Raw genomic sequence first — 18878 nt, forward strand, 5'->3', positions numbered from 1 at the left:
GGAAGCTGGGGTGTTTTCCCTAAGTAATCTTTCATCTTCTTTGTTTTTCAGTACTAGAATGAGTAATTAGTTTGTTAATTGGGAATAAATTAAGTTAAATTCCCAGCAACAAAACTGTTCTGTTGCCTGTGACAGTGGGGTTATGTTTTACAAGGTAGCTGTCCTAGCCAAGATTCATCTGCCACTAGTGGATTTGTTAGAGGAGTATCAATTGCTTCTGTAAAAGTCATGTTTTCCTTTGCCTCTTTTGCTGGTGTTTCTTGACCAAGCATAAAAAACACCATCAGTGTCACCAGATTGAGAAAGCTCCCATGGAAAATAGAGAGATGAACTGGAAGACCTTTTAAAAAGGTGATCATTTCAGCAGCTGAACTTTCAATATTGCTCTGCATCCCAGGGCCTCATGAAAAAACTACTGTTGGAGCCACAGAACTGTACCTGTCCCAGCTGAAGTCCATGCAGATTCTGCTTATACTGGGCACACCAATTCAGTATTTCAGACAAAGGCTTGCCCCTTTTTGTTTGGCAAACTTATTTTTTGCCACAGTCCTGCTATTTTCTCTCATCATCTATACAATACTTCAGTTCAACTTCCTTATGAAAAGAGATTGAGTTCCAAGATGTCACAGTTGAAGTGGCTCTTGTATAACCAGTCACTTCTTCCACAGTCAGTTCAACAACATGTGCTCCAGCTCAGACCCCTCAGGCCAGCCCCAAATGAAAATGCCATTCATTCACATACCTGCCTCAGGAAACTTCTGCAGAACAAATGCAGTTCTTAGGGGCAAATGTGTTCAGGCCCTTCTCTCTGGACTGTTTCTGGCACTCCACCAAGATCTCCCAAAGTGATTTCCCAGCCCATTCTTTGCGAAGGCCCACTGCTAGTGCCTGACCTAAGTCTCCCCATCCATGTAAAAAACCACCTGGCTGCTGCTTCGGTCCTGGTGAGGCTGATGCATGGATCAAACTCTACAACTCGGAGAGAGTTATAAAGCAGGCATGTTTATTCGGTGCCAGGTGTGTGGGGGATCGCTTCTCCAAAAGCACACACACCGACAGCACATTTTACAAAAAAATTATATGGTGCAGGTATACATATCCATAGGATTGCACAATACAGACATACATATGCATAAGTGAGGCGGGGTTATTTAAATGCTTGCGTTAGCTTTTCAGATCTGTCCTTGGTGGTCATTTACTTCTTCAGGGGTCTTATCTTCCTCTAGATGAACTTTAGTCATTCACCCATGCTCTCCTTTCACTTGGTGATTTCAGCAGTTTCCCAGCTTCTGACCGAATTTGTGGTGGAACTAACATTCCGTCCTTTGCTAGACATATTAGTCCTTGACAAATACCAGTTTCTTGACAAATACCAGTTTCTTGACAAATACCAGTCCCTGATAAGCTTAAGTGAGTTTCAAGGCAAACAGGATTGTTAGGCATTATCTAACAGAGAGTTAGTCTCCTAAATCAAGCAGTATGCAGACAGTTAGTCTTTTAAATCAAGCAATATTTAGCAGACAGTTAATTCCCTGTATCAAGGCCTCCCAGCTTTTCAGCTCTTTCCTCTGGCCTCTTCTTGCTTCTGATTGCAGCCAAGATTCCTGGCTTTTCTCACATTCTTCTTCCCAGGAAGATCGCTCAAAGTTTCAGGCATATCATGCTCTCAGGCTGATCAGTTCTGGCACATAGGCAGGTCTACCGCATCGACCTACTTCCTTGCAGACCCCAACTGGTTTAAGGGCTAACTTCCACCAGACTTAGAAATACCTCTCTTGAGCAGAGTCTGGGGCACAGCTGAGTGATTTCCACAGGTACTTTCAACTATTGACTAGATCGTACTGTGTTATTTACAACTCCTATTTATGAATTTCAGACATTTCCATAGCAGTTTTAGAGTATCTGCTGGACTCATCCTTCCCAAAAGCGTATTACAAATTAAATTTGTAGTATGTACTCAGTTGGGTACTTCCGATCCAGCCTCTGTACTCTTAGCTTCAGTTGACACAGGAACTGGGGAAAATCAGTTACCGTCTACTGGAGGCAGCATCCTGTAGTACAAGAATGCAGTATAGTGACATTTTTCAATCTAGAACATCTTGGATATCTAATTCCCATCAGTAAGCTGACCCAACTGTTTATGAATTAAACTGCATTCTCAACATATTTTCAAATTGGAATCTGTCCAAACCTAGAACGTTTTCACCTCATCAAAGCAGGTGTTTGCTCTCTGCAAGTTGAGTTCTTCACATGAAATCTGAATTCTTGGCTGCTTCTCTGGATTTCTCTTATGAAATCCATTATTTAGTGAATAACCTTTCCAGAAACTGAAAAGACAAAGTTTATGATTATACAGACACTGCCAGACAAAAATCTATCACAAATTCAAGTATGTATCCTTTGAAGACCCTGATTCTTTTCCAGTTACAGCAAAAGACTTTAAAAATGCAAATATGTCTCTTCAATAAAACTACTTTGCAACAGTATTGGAATCACTTCAGTTAGAGCACAACTTGACTAAAAACTATAAGCCTTATATATTCTAAATAGACTATAATTACAGTCTGAACTAAATGTGTCATCAGAATAAAAACCTGAACATAAACCAAAAGCCTTCAGTTCACAATTCCAAAGGACAGAAGGTGGCACATAAAACATATGCCAAATGGTTTGAAGTGATGGGACAAGGTTGATTAGGCTGGGAAAAAACAAACAAACAAACAAACAAACAAAACCCAACCATAAACCAGGGGGAAAAAAAGTTGGAATTCAGATGCTGATTTTAAAATATAATTTGTAAAGACAGATGAGAATCTATCTACAGCCTCTGCTAAGTGTACTTTGGCATAGATACATTAGTTTCAAAGAGCTTTAGTGGCATCTAACACACCAAGAGGTAATTTATCACACCATTTCCGACACATGGAGAAAGAGACTCCACAACCCAGAAGGTTGTAAAGTAGGTACACTTTATTTTCGATGCACCGGCCGCGCGGGGAATCACTTCCCAAAAAGCTGCACGCTTGTGTCAGTGGACCTTTCTATATTTATACACAGGGGAGTTTACATATTCATAAGGATTGTGAAACGCCTATACATATTCATAAACTTTCCCCGAAAAGGCGGACCCATTCCTCGAACTTATTTCCCTAGTCCACGCCCCGGACTCCTCGTTGTGCCTGCGCGGTGATGTCTGGTGGGTGCGTGCGGGGGTTTTTGGGGGTGAAGGCACCGAGAAAGAGGAGGTTGAACTTTTTACCTCTGGGTCTTGGTATGCCATTAATTGTTCACGGCAGCTGTTTGTCATCTATCCGTGCCCCCGATGTTTCGCCAGCAGCTTGTTTGTTCCTGCTGTCCTTGTTAGTTTGAGTAATATCTTCCTTCTTCGTGATTAATTCCGTATACTTACATCGTGTGAGATCAAATAAGCTACATATTTTACCATCTATTGCCAAAAATTATCCTTAATTATCATGCTGCTATTTTCGGTGTTTTCCGTCCCTATCTCATTTCTTCCCCTCGGAGCCTACCACCTCATGTCACCTGTACCAGTCGTCAACTTTAGGATTTCAAGGCACCAACACAGACATTCCCAGTTGTAAGGAGAATCACCCTCCATCCACGCTTACTCCGTTACTTGCCGAAGCAGCAGGACTCACCCGTGGCAACACCGCGCCGCCTCACTTACGCGACCCTTCAAACCTCCCCCTCCCGGGAAGGCCGGCGCCTCCGGCCTCGCAGAAGGCCGCGGGCGGGAGAGCACCGCCCCCGCCCCAAACCCGCCCCGCCCGACGGCCGCGGTGGGCGGAGCGCAGCGGGTCCATGTCGGCACAGCGGGCCGCGGAGTCGGGGCCCGGCGGCGGCGCGGAGGAACAAGCCGAGCCGGTGCCCGTGCGGGGCCGGGGATTGGAGTTGGAGCTAGGGAGCAGTACGCAGACGTCGCACCGGCTGCTGGCCTACAGCGACGCGCTGCTCTCCATCATTGCCACGGTGATGGTGAGCGCCCGGCCCGGCTCGGCCGCGGCGTGCGGCCTGCCCGACCCGGCCCCGCCAGGGAACCTGGGCCCGCGGCAGGCTGGCGGGGCTGGGGGCGGGCTGGCGCCGCGGGGAGGCCCGGCAATTGCGGCCAGGCCCGGGGTCCGCCCTTGGCGGAGTGAGGGGAAAAAGCCCGACCAGCCGCGGCGTCTACTGGGCGCTGCGGATTGCGCCCGTCTGCTCAGCGAGCTGCCTCCCAGCCCGGCGCTTTCCAGGAGCCGTGCTGGCCTGTTCCCCCCGGTTCCCTGCCAGCAGTCCTGCCGCGAAATGTCGGCGCCGGTCCCGGAGCCAGGGAGCCGTGTGCCGGTGAGCGCGGCCGGCCATCGCTAGACAGCAGCGCACAGTGGTGGCGGGGCGTAGGTAACAGTGTCGTCCCTCTGCGGCCGACAAGCGGTTCTGTCTGCCAGATTCGCAGGCTTGGTAGTAGCTACGTGATCCAGGAATGTGTGCGACCACCTGAAGTTTTTTGGATTTTAATAAAGCTCTCCATAAGGAAAATAATGTCATGTACTAATAACGTTTTGTTATTTCAGATTTTGCCTGTGGCTCACACAAAAATACATCCTGATCAGGTATCATGTCTTGTGTTGTTTCTCATGTCCTTACAAGCACATATGACATCCTATTTTAGCATCTTCACTTTCAGACTTTGAGAAAGCCCAGACCGTTAAGTAACATTAAAGCCAACAGAAATTTCCCTTAGGGGCAGGAGCTGATGAACTTGGTGTGAAAAACTTAAATACTGAAGGTCTGTGTAATCTGCAGGAGTTGTGAGATAAAGCCTGAATGTGCTGTACGTTGTACACCATAGATTGTATCCAGTTACTTCTGTATGAAAAATCAATTGCCCAAATGACCGTCATTCGGAAAGCATCTGCTGTTTTTGGTAATACATCATCACTTAGAGAAGCCGCTTATATAGTGCAAGCTGAATGCTGGTTTTAAAATCAGATTAATAATAAATGTAATCAGAATAAACAAAGGTGGAAAAAGAAGACTAAGGAAAATAAACTTAATTCTGAAAGAAACAGGAATGTTAGGAAATATTTGAGAAAGTTTACAGGGTTTTTTTAAATCAGGGTTCATTGTTCTGCTCTTAATAATAAACCTAGACACAAATATTTTGTCTCATTTCATTTAGGAAACTCAAGTATGATCCATAACACTGCAAAAAATCCCACATTAGTCTAGGTAAGCCATCGTGGTGCTACATGCAAAATTTGCTGTGGTTAAGTCCTTCCCTTCCTCATTGTTAACAATCATCACAAGATTGTTTCTGCTCCAGAAGTCAGTGCTAAGAAAATAAAAGAGGCATTTTGTCGCCAGCCCTCCTATGATGAAAGGATGACATTGTACAAACAGTGATAAGAGATTGCATAAACGAATCACGGGGTGAACAGAGCATTGGGAAGCCCTTTTACAGATTGAAGAGATGTGTTGGTACATCATATGACACATTTCAGCATGCTTAAAAGTGTCTAATAAGCCAGTTTCTCTGGCTTCTCGTGGTAGTAAAAAGATTGTTTTAAGAGAACTGCATTCTTGGCAGGCATTTTCAAGAAATCTTTTACATGACTGCATGTCCTTCCTCATTTGCAGATACTGCTATTAATTTCACAATGTAACACTTAACTTTCTTTTCTCTGTCTTTGGGTGTCACAGAAACTAGGTGAAAGTGTTCAGCAACTTCTTCTAGCAAAAATTGCAGTCTACTTGATGACCTTCTTAATAGTCACAGTGGCATGGGCAGCTCATGTAAGGTAGGAATACAGTCTTTAAAGGTACATAAAAACTATTGCTTAAAAGGATGGGAGGTAACCATGTGTCTGATACCTTTCTGACGCAGATATATTTCTAAATTGTCTTTTGTTGGATAATATAAAAAATTTGTTGTAAAGTAATGCTACTCTGAGCAGTCAATAACTGTACTCTTACACCACTGACACAGTGATACAGAGAAAACCAAGCATTATGTATCTTCTATATTAGAGTTACTTTTGATTTACTTCATATCCTTGATGGAATTAAACTTCTAATTATGCTGAAAAAGTATGACTTTATAACTTGGGTGCTACACAAATAGGGGAACTGATACAGTACAGCTGGCCTAAAACTTGTCTGTCTTAGTCCTCAGCAGTGGTTTTCACAAAATCAATTGTAATGTTGCAGATACTGCATTTTATAGAGCTGTGGACACTGCCACCTGCCCTTGTCTTGGTAGTTAAAAAATTGACATGCAGGCATCACACTGGACTCAGGGCAGTTTTTGTTTTAATTTTGAAATTTACAAATGTTGCTGTATTCTTTCCTTAAGTAAGTGGATTGACTGCATTCTAATAGAGGTGGGCAATCTGTAATTCAATACTTGAAGCTGGTACTTCACATCAGTGCTTTTATCACATTGCTTTTGTTTGCTTTTGTTGAGGCTTAGTCTTTGAATAGTTTAGGGTTTTGTGGAGGATGATTGGTTCCATTGATTCTAAGTGACTCTTCCGTGGATCAGGAATTTAATTAACAAGGTGTGGGGCAGTTTGGAAGAAAAGCTTATTTTCTTTGCATGATGATAACTATACTGTATCTTCAGGAGAAATAATTTTAAGCCTTAAAATTCTGAAAATATATTGGCCCTAACAGCTCTGTTCTCCCAAGTAAACACAGAGAAAATCAGAATGATAGCTCTTCACAATGGCATGTGAGACAAAGAAAAATATGAGACTCTGGATGGACTCTGAACATTTGGATTTACTCTGAAAGATCTGTGCAGTGCTACTGCAGAGTTCAGATGCCTACACAGCATTGCTTTGTCTGACAAGCTAAAAGTCAGTCTGGTTCCTGTATTTTTGTTTTGGCATCACAGTATCAAATGGAGTTGTTGATGTTCTTATGTGAGCAGTGAACAGTGCTTGTTGGTGAAAGTCTGCCTTTGTTCATGCTTTTAGAAGCATTTGTTTGAGCGGTGAGCACAGGCTGTCGGTCTCCATTTAGTTCTGGGCCTTGCCCATGTTTAAGTAAATAGGTGATTAATTGACTGTTGTCCTGTGGCTCTCAAGCCTTATGCAGCTCACTAGCAGTTTGCTGGCTGTCCTGTCTGACACACCTGTGTGTCAAGTGGCAAAAGATAGAGCTGTTCTGGAAAAAACTGCTATGCAAGAAAGCAGACCAGTGGCCTGCCCTGTGACTTGGCTGCACTTCATCCTATAGTGAAATGGAAAGTCCTCCAGAGATTCGTCATCAACTCCTACTCCCAGATCATCCCCATATCTTCCATTTTCCCAGGAATATCCATTTGTAGCTCACTGCCATGTTAGGTTTTCGGTATGCGACTCGATAGGTCAGAACTGACATCTGCATCACTTCTTCACAGATGAATTGACTCTTAACAATGGTGAAATTTACTTCAAAGTAAATACATAATTTCAGGAAGGATAGAGTAGGGGCAGAAAAAAGCCAGTTTGCTACATCATATGCCACTTGTCCTTCAAATAGAAATTATGTTCTTAATAACTGCAAAGTGATTAAAATTGACTGTTTATGTCTTGCTTTTCAAATTTTTCTAACAAATTATGTCTGTGTTTGAGCTGATGAGTTTTGGTAGCACCTGGATTACTTTTATAAATTCTAGAGCAAAAGAAATCTAGTTTCCCTATAATATAAGCATACAATTTGTATAAAAATACGTAAAAAATATTTTGGGAGCTGGCTTGTTCATGATATCTTGTCTTACCTTGACAGATTGTTTCAGGTGATAGAGCTTATAGATGATGTCCTTGCTCTTCTAAATCTGGTAAGTCTTGTCAGACACACTGGATGTTTAACTAGCAAATACAGGTCACTTTTTCTTAAGTCTTTATGTACATATTCAAAAGTTTCTAATTTAAATAGCATAAGTCTCCCAAATTTCCAAGTCAGGAAAATACAAAGAGCTTGAATTCCTCCTTGCCAAAGTGACTGACTAATAACTAGCTTGCATTTAACTTGGACATGTTTTACTGCAAGCGAAAGAAGCTCTGCAACAGGTTAGTCTGAAGTTCATCTGAGGGAACTGAAGCAGCACCTATGGCAAAAACTTTTGATTGTTCATCTGTATCCAACTGAAGTATCTGTCCTCCAGGCTTAAGAAAAAGAAATGCTATGTCTTTTGTGGAAAAAAAAATGTTAGTGATATGCTTGAATTAGAGTTTTGTTTTCAGTCATTTCCCTGTGTAAGTTGCTCAGAAATCCATTCTGAAGCTTATTTGAAACAGAGGATTATATGTGCTTTCAAAAACTACCACTGAGAGACCAATGTTTGAATCAATGTTTTGAGCTTTACACTTGCCTAAATCTTGTATCTTAAAAATTCTTCTTTTCAAGCCACCCTGTAATATCTTGGTTACTAGTAGTTGTAATGGGATGCTGCAATGGTGAACATATTCTTGCGTTTAGCTAGAGCTTTGTATTTTACTGTATTATTTAAAGTTATGTTCTCTGACGGTGTGCAAGCACATAGTTAATTTAATTTTGTTAATAAAGTACTGAGTTTAAACTCCATGAGATAATACTACAGGAAATTATGTTGGAGGACTAGCTTAAGCCATGTAATTCTTATCTAATGTAGCTTTCAAAGCAATACATTTCTTTGTGCGTGAGGTATTTTTCTTGATTTGGCTTTTTTATATATGAAATATTTGTGATGAGAGATTAGTGGTTTTGACAAACCAGAAACACTTCCTTAGGAACTGTTGTTGCCACTTTAGAAAGAAGGCTGATAAGAACCATAGCAAAACTTTTACCTGTGGTATTGGTAACAAAACAAGTGTTTTGTAAAATAAGCCTGTACAGTTTGGATAGCAAACATGGAAGAGGTATACAGAACAAGCAATTTGTTACAGTCAGAGCTCAGCAAGTTCAGAAATGTGGGTTTTTTTCGTGATGCAGCACAAGCATTTGATTTGTTTATGTTGCATTCTCTGGACACATCTGTAATGAGGGAATTGCTTGCTTTTTATTTTACCTAGTGTTTCAGTACTTTTTTTTTTTCATTTTTAGGCTTGTATGATGACTATAACTTTTCTGCCATACACAGTAAGTACTTTTTCTAAAATTTGGCATATGTTTAAATTACAGGGTTTTTTTTTCCTTTATTTATTTGGAAATGCTTTACCAAAATATTCAGAAACCCAGGAAAGTGTTAGTGTAGTATAAACCCTGAATCCATTTTAATAGTTAAGCCTTACTTTTTTAAAATTCATAGGACATGTTTTAGATGTGGCCAAAAAATGGGTATTCTCAAAGAAAAGTTATAATAATGGAAAGCCATAGTTTCCCATTGTTTCTTTTAAAAAAGCAGCTGTATTAAAAAATGTCATAGTTGTTTGATGACAATTTCTCATTTTGCAAGGGAACTAAAGCTGTGATTCAAACTCCTCATTAGAGGACAGAACAATTTCCTGTTGTAATCTGGATGGAGTTTTTGTTACCACTTTTGACTTATTCATCAAAGTTGATTCTGGCAGCCAATCATTCATTTTTTTAATCTGCAAATTTGATATTCTGCACAATTTTTGGTCAGATGACCTTTAGACCTAGCAAGAGTATTTGCAACTGAACACCATATTAGCAGAACAAAACAGGTGCACGTCTTGAATTTTATTGTATGTGTAACACAGATTTGTGTAACAGGCACCTGTTTCTCTGTCAATATATCTGTGTTATATATTAGTCTGCAAAGAGTACAGCTGTGATCACTAAAACGATCTTTATCAGGAAGAGCACATACTTTTTATGTTGCCTTGAAGCTGAAATAATTTTTTTGAAAGTTGTTGATGTTACCTTAATACTACTCCCTGCTTCCCCCCATACCCAATGAAGCTGCAGAAATTAATACAACAGGGAGCCATGAAGGCAGAAAAATTAAAAGATTTTAAAAGATATCCTTATTTCAACAACTTTTGTGGTTATGACCATCTTGTCCACAGAAAACACTGTTAAACCTTATGCTAAGCTACAAGCCAGACTGTAGTTATTATGGAGACATGATGTCAGAGAGGTTGAGGTTTTGCAGAATCAACATGAGAGCAAAGCCATCTCTCAGATGCCTGTGGTTGGGATGCCTGCATGTATTTGTGTCTAGAAATTGCATTTACTGGAATTATGTTGAAATGCAAAGTATTATTTGGGTTTTTGAGTTTCAGTATTGAATGAAAAGTGCTTTCATTTCCCTACTGTTATTCCTCCATTGCTTCTTAATTAAGTATTTGATCTAGTTGCATTGTTTTGTAGTTTTCCTTGATGGCCTCCTTTCCAGAGGTACCTTTTGGCATTTTCCTGTTCAGTGTCTGTGCTGTTGTCATCGGCCTTATACAGGTATTTGAGCTATCCATTTACATTTTCATTTTTAAATAGGTTTTCTTGGGTAGAACTAAAATTATGTTTCTTAACTATGACTATATTGCTAAATATCTTTTTTTTTGCTTGTGTAGCATTCTTTGTCAAAGTTGTGACTGTTGTAATAATAGAGTATCTGTATGTAAGATGAAAGTTTGCATTGCCACTGTCCTGTAAAGGTGATCTATGCCAATAAATTAGCTGATCTCAAGGTCCACAGAATAGTAAGTCCTTTCCCACTCTTTAAAAATGCATTGGGGAAATAGCAGTTGACTGACTTCTTGTGCTGAGGTTCTTACTGAGACATGCAGCCTCAGTCCAGTGGCACTGGGTTTCTCTTGGTGCAACGTCTTGCCTCTTTCTGTTCCTCATCGTGGCGGTCTCAATTTCCTCTTCATATAAGATTCGTGGTCATTACAAGCTCTGCAGAGGAAACTGAAATCTTGGCATGCAGTGGATTGTGAAATCTCAGAGTTTCAAAGACCATCCCTCCATGTGGGAGTTAAGAATAAGGTTGAAAGTGTTTCAGAATTCTGTAAAAATTTACAGTTTTATATTTGAAATCTTGCATATACTTGTATGTAATAACTTCAATAATGCTCTTCTTGCAGGCTGTCATAGTAGTGTATGGATTCTATCACCCACACTTACTGAATCAACAGATACAAGTGTCTGAAAATCAGAATTTCTATAAACATCATATCTTAAAGATTATCCTAAGAGGACCAGTTTTATGCTTTTTAGCAGCCATCTTTTCCTTTTTCTTTATTCCTTTGGTAAGTTCTCCTAGTTAACTGAAAAATTTGATTCAGCAGTTTATATTGTATTTAGAACTGTGCATTAAAATAATGATGTCCATGTCAAATATGCAAAGGTTCTGTGGTGGTGTAATCATGGCTGCTGTGTTGCGTTGAAGGTGTTCAGTTCAGATTTTATGAGTTTGGAAAGAATGTTCTACTACAATATTTGCTTTACTTGCTCTGCCTCATGTTTTTAATGCTTCTCTTAATTAGAAGCAGGTCTTCTAAACTGTAACTTAGCATCCTGTTCATCATAAGTAGGTGAGATAATGTGGAAGGTTACATTAAATAAACGTTACATTGCACAAACTAAAGGCAAGTGAATATAATTGCTACCCTAACTCAAGGTGTAAAAGCAAATAGAATAAGCAGACTAGTTAGCTAACTTGCATCTCAAAGCAAATGTTTTTGGCTAAGGCCTGCTCTTAGGCAGCCTTTTTCTTTGTTGTCTTTGTTAAATGGCAGTGAGTTGCTCCTACTTAGAATCATAGAATAGTTAGGGTTGGAAGGGACCTTCAGAGGTCATCTAGTCCAACCCCCCAGCAAGGAGCAGGGCCCTCTCCAACTAGATGAGGTTGCTCAGAGCCCTGTCCAACCTGGCCTTGAATGCTTCCAGGGATGGGGCATCAGCCACCTCTTTGGGCAACCTTTTCCAGTGTTCCACCACCCTCATTGTAAAAAAAAATTTTCCTTATGTCTAGTCTGAATCTACCTTCTTCTGTTGTAAAACCATTACCCGTGGTCCTATCACAACAGGCCCTGCTGAAGAGTTTCTCCCCATCCTTCCTGTAAGCCCCCTTTAGGTACTGGAAGACTGCTGTAAGGTCTCCCCAGAGGCTTCTCTTCTCCAGGCTGAACAGCCTCAATCTCATCCTGTCCTCGTAGGAGACGTGCTCCAGCCTTCTGATAATCTTTGTAGCCCTCTGGACTAGCTCAAACATGCCCACATCCTTCTTATAATTATTAGTAACTTTTATCTTTCTCAGAACCCTCACTTGGAACTGAAACCTAGGTTTTGGATGTATCCTGGCTTTCTTTCTTCTGTCTCGTTCTTTAGGAAAAGGTGTATTTACCTGAATTTTGGAAAGATTCCATGGGAATCAGCAGTGTTTAAATAATCCTCAAATTTAGGACGGAATGAGATTGCTGTTGGTAAAATGGACAGTTATGAATCCAAATATGAAAAGGCCTAATTTTGACTGAAATATGTTTTCCTCTTACACCTTTACTTCCCTCTTCTCCCTTGCCTTGTTCACTAGTGTATTTTCTTTTAATATTAAATTACAGTGAAATTAGTCTCCAAGTTGCTCTTCTGCTTAGACCTGTGCAAGGCCTGTGAACCACTTATGACCCACTGAGGTGTCTTTGAGACACACATAGTAGAATCATAGAATATTTCAAGTTAGAAGGGACCCATAAGGATCACGTGGGATAGTTCTCCAACTTCCAAAGAAGTAATGACTGCATTTTTGTTGGCAGAATTACTTCCCTTTTTGTTTTAGCTTGCTTCATTACTGATACTAAATTAGCTATCAAAAAGCAGCATTAGGGTGCATGTACATTTCACATGAGCCTTTTCCATGTCATGAAGTCGAGGTTTGTTTTTCTTAATGTGATTATACCTAAAGATTGAGAGTAATAGTTTCATATTAAACTTGGAAGGTAATTGATATTTTGATAACTAAATTTTAACTATGTTCATTTTCCTCTTCATAGTCTTATGTACTTCTTGGACTCGTAATCATTTTTCCACACCTCACTCGATTCATTACATGGTGTAAAACCAAGATTTTTGGTGAGTAACATATTCGTAGGAGTATGTTCAGACATATTATTAGGTTGTCAACATGTTATCCAAAAAGCCTGGAATAAAGTAATTTTAGTTCGAATCCCATTTTCAGTCTTGAAATATAGTTATTTTGGGGTTTATTGCCATGCTTCCAAACAGTTTCTCCCTTGCTCCCTGGTTTCTCTTAATTTGTGCAAGGCACAACACATTCAAAGATCATTTCTGACTCCAAAACCTTTCTGGTTTGTCCTGAATATGCATGTGTATGCACACACACATGAGTACATGAATGATGGCTGCAGGCCAGTTATCCCTTTTCCCTCCTTAAAAAGGGAGCATGGGTATTGAAGAATGTAGGAAGCCTGTATCACTTTTTTTCCCAGCAGTACTGTATGGTCCCACATGTTCAAACTGGCAAGCAAAGCACCTATAAATCAAAATTTTTCAGGTTAATTAACTGTTTAGGGTGTTACATCTCGTTAATCTAACTGCTGTGGTCCAAAGGTGTTGCCCATACACATGGCTTAAGTTAGCTTAAATCCATGCTTCCTTCCGTCACGCTCCTTGCTTATTTTCTTTCTGACCACCTGGTGTCAGCACTAACAACTGCATAACCACACCAACAGCCGGAGTTACTCTTAAACTGTGCTGAGAAGGATTTTGCCAGTGCCAAAAGAAAAGAGAAGGTGGTACTGTGCAACCTACTCAGCCAAAAGGGGGAAGTGTCCATCTTTGAGAACAATATAAACTGACCACAAAAACACTGAACAGTTCCCGAGGTGAGTCGGGAGAGTTGGTGAGAAAAATAACACCTTTGTCCTTCTGTTCCTGTTGTTCAGCCTAGTACAAGTCCATCTGTGTACACTGCAAATGGGAACATACTTTTAACTCACTCATGGCAGCACTAATAGACAGGGAGGCAGAAATGCTCTGAAAAGGCTAAAGCAAGACTCTCAGAGCCAGGGAATAATCACACATAAATGTTACCTGTGCCTACTGCAAATGGGGGCACTGCAGTTTGCAGTCAGATCATGTCTGTGTATGTCTCACCCCATCAGATGGCTGACATAAATGAACTGCTCTATTGACTGTAATTTAATAGAGCAAGTGTAATCACACTTGCTTTTCATTCACTTTTCTCCTTACTTCTTCTGGAAGCTGTAAGCTTTTGCTTTGTCCAGTCTATACTCTGGAAGTGCTGCAGCTTGGCTAGCTGGTCAGTTCAGAGTCCAGTCTTTAGTGATGTGTTTGACATTTCCTATAAATGCTCCAGACTCCCACTTTTTGACCAAAGACTGGATTTATTTTAGAGCAGGCCATTTGATGTTGCAGTGCAGACACCATGCTCCAGTGCATTTTTTCTCCCATGCAGTATAAGTTCTCCATAGTGTCTTAGAGGATGAACAGCTATTAGGGCTTCCCAAGGCACAGAACCTGATTTGTTTAGCTCAAATGTTTTGTTCAATTACAGGGTTGAGTCATTAATCACTTGCTAGAAATGGTCTGCCATACAGTTTAAAGGATAGAGGGGTTTTGTCCCTGAAGCACTTGTTGTCCTGAAAGCAACATAAATATCAGTGAGAGGTATAGCTGCCGAAAAAAGTGGAGGGACTGACTTGTGCGGATGAAGAGCATCCTTCTTTCTACAGATTGTTTAACTACCTTGTTTCATCATACCTGATTTTGTCTTTCATACTACCTTGTTTTTAATTTCATCTGGATTTGTTTTCAGGTCAGAGAGAGGAAGAGGAGGAACACCACAGCTTAGAAACCTTTACTTTTTACCTCAGTGAGCCTCTGAGTAAGGAACGGGTAGAAGCATTCAGTGATGGAGTCTATGCTATTGTAGCAACCCTGCTCATTTTGGATATATGGTAAGGCTTTGTGTTGCCCCTTACACTTTTTGTTGTTAAATATAATATTAACTTTTGTCTATGTGTAATATTTGAGGAAATAAAATTAATCAAACATTGTCTTTGACATCTAAAACCTGCAGTGGTTACTTTAAGTATGATTTTCTGTAAAGGTACAGAACACAATCAAAAGGTATTTCTAACACCCCCATTTCAGCAGACGTGATCATCAGTCCATTTAATGTATGTTGTGGTGTGGAATCTTGAAGAACAAAGCTTCCTTTTTGCTTAGTCATGTTTTAAAATGAAAGGCTTTTATCAACAAAAGCTGTTTAGTCAGCAACTTTATTACATTAACCTAAAGGAATCGCAACTTACTTTCAGATTTCCTTTCACATCTAATTTATTTGCAGAGCTGCTACTTGAAATGCTGTCTTTAAGTTACAGATTAAGAGAACTACCAAGTTGATGCCTGTTATTCCCCACTTGCTCAGAGTAAAGCAACATAGTGAGTGTTGCTCCAGGTGTGTTTTTATAACAGTAATATGCAAAGTAAAGTAAACTTTCTCTCCACAGTGAAGACAACGTCCCCGATCCCAGAGAAGTTGAGGAGAAGTTCCATGGTAGCCTTCTTGAAGCTTTACGTGAATATGGGCCCAATTACCTTGCCTACTTTGGCTCATTTGTAACAATTGGTCTCCTGTGGTTTGTCCATCACTCACTTTTCCTTTATGTAACAAAAGCTACACGATTAATGGGACTGCTTAATATACTTTCATTGGCTTTCATTGGTGGGCTTCCACTGGCTTACCAGCTGACTAGTGAATTTGCAGAGAAGTCTCACAATGAAATAGAAGCCATTCAGGTGAGCTGTGTTATCACTTTCTTTGCCAGCATATTTCAGTTTGCAATATGGACTACAGCCCTACTCCACGAAAGGGAAACTTTGCATCCTTTTGCTAGATATGGTGGCAAGGAGCATGCCTTCATGTTTGCCAAGCTGGCTCTCTACCCTTGTGTAAGCATTGGGGCCTTTTTTCTAACGTGCTTGTTAAGTGAATTTAGTACAGCAATTTTCCATCTTATGCAGATTGTAATCCCATTTGCTTTTCTTGCCTTGCGCATTTTTGTTAGAATTTCTTTAACTGTCATAAAGTCTATGATGTCTCTCTCCAGACGGAAGGTTATATTGTTAGAAGAAGAGGAGGCATGTTTGTCTCCTGCTGAAACACTGTCATAAATTTCCATGCAGTGCATGTGAAGTTGTAATGTTAACTTCAGTTCTTCTAACTCACATTATCTTCATGTGTGGATCATATTGAGCTAAACCAAAGCCTGCATTGGCCATAGCCGGGACATTTGTAAGTTTTAGCTGCTCATGCTTGAGGCTCTTTCATCAAAACATGTAATTGAAGAAAATTAGTAAATAGAGGATACAAAGAAAAGCATGTTCCCCTTCCTTTAGAGTTACCTTTTTGGAAAAAATGCTGCTTGACATGTAGCGGCAGTGATGATCAGTTAAGAAGTGCACAAACAGACACTCAGCAAGACACCGTTTTTTCTAACATATGGCAGTCATTACGGCAGCCAGACACAGGTGTAGAAGCTGGTTGTGCTCCTGTAAGGTAGGAAGTGAGGCTTGGAAGACATGGAGACCTCTGGATTTCTGGATGGTGCATCCTGGTAGAACATTTGTGCATAGAGGTTACTGGTCTTCACACCATTCCACCTCCCCACCCCCACCCCCTTTTTTTTTTTAGCGGTTAGAATGTGACTTGCAGAGTCACAAACTTGTCATAGCATTTTGAAAACTACATGTGTTTGAGTGGCTCTGAGCATGAGTTTAGATGGGAGTTGGAATTGTGACCCATATGCAGTTGTCCATGCTACCTGAACACAACTTCTTCAGGCATATCTGTTCTTTTAAAAAAGGATGTATTTAACAAATGAGGATTCACGTGGCTATGTATCCAATGTGTGAACTAGCTTTGATATCTCCCAGGGAAGACATTCAAAGACTTGTGGGACTAGCAGTAAAATTTCAGTTCTGAAGCAGCTGCTCATCTGAAACAAAAGGCTTGGATTTCTCAGATTCCTTGTGTCTGTTTTCATGCCTATTGAAAGGAACATCTTTCTGTTATTCTGAAGGCATGATATCATATTCAGAGAGAGTATGACACTTTCCTGCCACATATAAGTGTTCCCTGTCAGATAAGGGAACCCTCCCTAAGTAGAGGCTAATTAAGGGATCCCACAGATTTCTGAGTGTCAGCAAAAGAAACTAACGCTGCAGAAGTTTTCAGTCCATGGCATGTTGGGTTTTTTACACTTGTGTGCAGTTTGGTAAGCTTTATGCTTATCAAATGTTACTCTGCAGAGGACTGTACAGAAGGAGTGAGCAAAGTCATCTAGTCTCTGTCCTGGGAGCCTTTACATTTCTTTTTAGCAGAGCCATTAGTTTGTACCTTGAACTGTCTTAGTGCTTGATAACTTAATGCCATATTTAAAGGCATTTGAGGCATTTAGTTGTTCCTCTTAAAAAAAAAAAATACTGTGGCAAAGTATGCCACATTGTTAGTGAAAACAAATTCAGTCTTGAAAATACTTGTGCTTTTGGTTCGAAGCACCTTGGTAGCAATATGTAATTGTTAGTATTATGAACTTCTTGTGAGAGAGTATGTTCAGTTATTGAAGGGGTTTTATACGTGGTTGAGGTTAAATGACTTGCAAGAGGATTCTACATTGCGTAGCACAGGGTTTTTCTGATACTTAATAAAAGCACTTTTGGTTCTATATGGTTTTGTTTCTCATGCGAAGTGGGCACACAATAAGCAGTGAGTATATGTATTTGTAATAAATTTCAATCAGTGAAAAACCAAAACTTCTAGCCCTTTATTTATGCTCTTCAGGTGAAACTTAAATCTGATGTCTACAATGAAAATTATGTTTGATCTATTCTTTTTTTCCCCCTCAGAATCATCAAGGTCCTTTCCAACGTCAACCATTCTGTGATTTTGTGTGAAACATTCAAAAGCTTTTAATATGATTTAAAGAAATGTTGATTCTATTTCTGTTAGTACTTTAAGAAGATGAGACCTGAAACTGAATCTGACTGAGCAGTTGCATTCCAGTGTTTACACAGATGCTTTGAAGGGCAGTGAATTGCAAGGAACTGTATTGGCTAACGCATTTTTCGGGTTTTTTTTTTAACTCCACTTGCAAGTAAGTCATTTGTTGTGCAGAAATAACTTTTTTTTTTTTGTGCTTGTAGTCAGGATACCATTATTCAAATGAAATTCGGTCATATCTCAGACTCAAAACTTGAGGGCAAACTTGACCTGAGATTTTGTATAAACAGAGTCAGTTTAGAATTATTCTGGTTGTTTTGGTAAGTTCTGGATAAATAAACAGCATTTCAGACATTAATTTGAATTATGTGATTCTCAAGTAGAACATTACCAAATCTAACTGTCACTAGCAGTTCTTTACAGAATTACTAATGACAACAGGTCTCTGTCGCTAGAAAAATTTAAGGGAAATACTTATATTATAAGTATTATATATGATAATTATTATTATTATATATAATTATATTATATATATAATATAATTATATATTATATATTATATGATATATAATACTTATTATAATAATCCCAGAATTACAAAATGGATAGGGTTGGAAGGGAGCTCTGGAGACTGACTAGTCCAGACCTCCTGTATAAATAGGTTGGCTGGAGCTGGTTGCTAAGGACTCTGTCCGGTCAGACTTTGAGTATCTGCACAGATGGAGACACCACAGCCACTCAACAGGTCAGCCTGTTTGAGTGTCCAATTGCCCTTAAGAGTGGGGAAAAAAAGGGGGCTCTTTTTTCTTCTATTTAAAAGGAATTTCCTGTATTTCAGTTTGTGCCCATTGCTTCTCATTGTGTCACTGGTCACTACTGAGCTCAGTATTTGCGCTATTCCACCATTCCATAAGCATTGACAAGATCTCCCTGATCCTTATCTGGCAGCTGCATATAATCCCAGCTC

The 18878-nt window shown here is 39.9% G+C and overlaps 1 protein-coding gene across 2 annotated transcripts; it reads left to right on the plus strand.

The window, feature by feature from the left end:
• Positions 1 to 2096: 2096 nt before the first annotated feature.
• TMEM175 (transmembrane protein 175) lies at positions 2097 to 17136 on the plus strand. 2 transcript variants are annotated; one of them, XM_086770209.1, is made up of 10 exons: positions 2097 to 3996; positions 4569 to 4607; positions 5698 to 5795; positions 7768 to 7819; positions 9064 to 9099; positions 10297 to 10380; positions 11013 to 11177; positions 12918 to 12996; positions 14723 to 14864; positions 15420 to 17136. In XM_086770209.1, the coding sequence occupies exons 1-10, from the start codon at positions 3823 to 3825 to the stop codon at positions 16081 to 16083; spliced, it is 1533 nt and encodes a 510-aa protein (XP_086626335.1). In that variant the 5' UTR covers positions 2097 to 3822; the 3' UTR covers positions 16084 to 17136. The 2 variants fall into 2 exon arrangements, with proteins under 2 accessions (XP_086626335.1, XP_086626336.1); XM_086770210.1 differs by having other exon boundaries at positions 3871 to 4391.
• Positions 17137 to 18878: the final 1742 nt, after the last annotated feature.

This window comes from Chlamydotis macqueenii, chromosome Z (assembly GCF_036417535.1).
Source record: "Chlamydotis macqueenii isolate bChlMac1 chromosome Z, bChlMac1.mat, whole genome shotgun sequence".
Lineage (NCBI taxonomy): Eukaryota > Metazoa > Chordata > Aves > Otidiformes > Otididae > Chlamydotis > Chlamydotis macqueenii.

Coding starts and splice junctions, on each gene's coding strand:
- TMEM175 (XM_086770209.1), top strand. CDS start 3,823: ATGTCGGCACAGCGGGCCGCGGAGTCGGGGCCCGGCGGCGGCGCGGAG. Junction 7,820..9,063: donor TCCTTGCTCTTCTAAATCTG/GTAAGTCTTGTC, acceptor TTTCATTTTTAG/GCTTGTATGATGACTATAAC. Junction 12,997..14,722: donor GTGTAAAACCAAGATTTTTG/GTGAGTAACATA, acceptor ATTTGTTTTCAG/GTCAGAGAGAGGAAGAGGAG.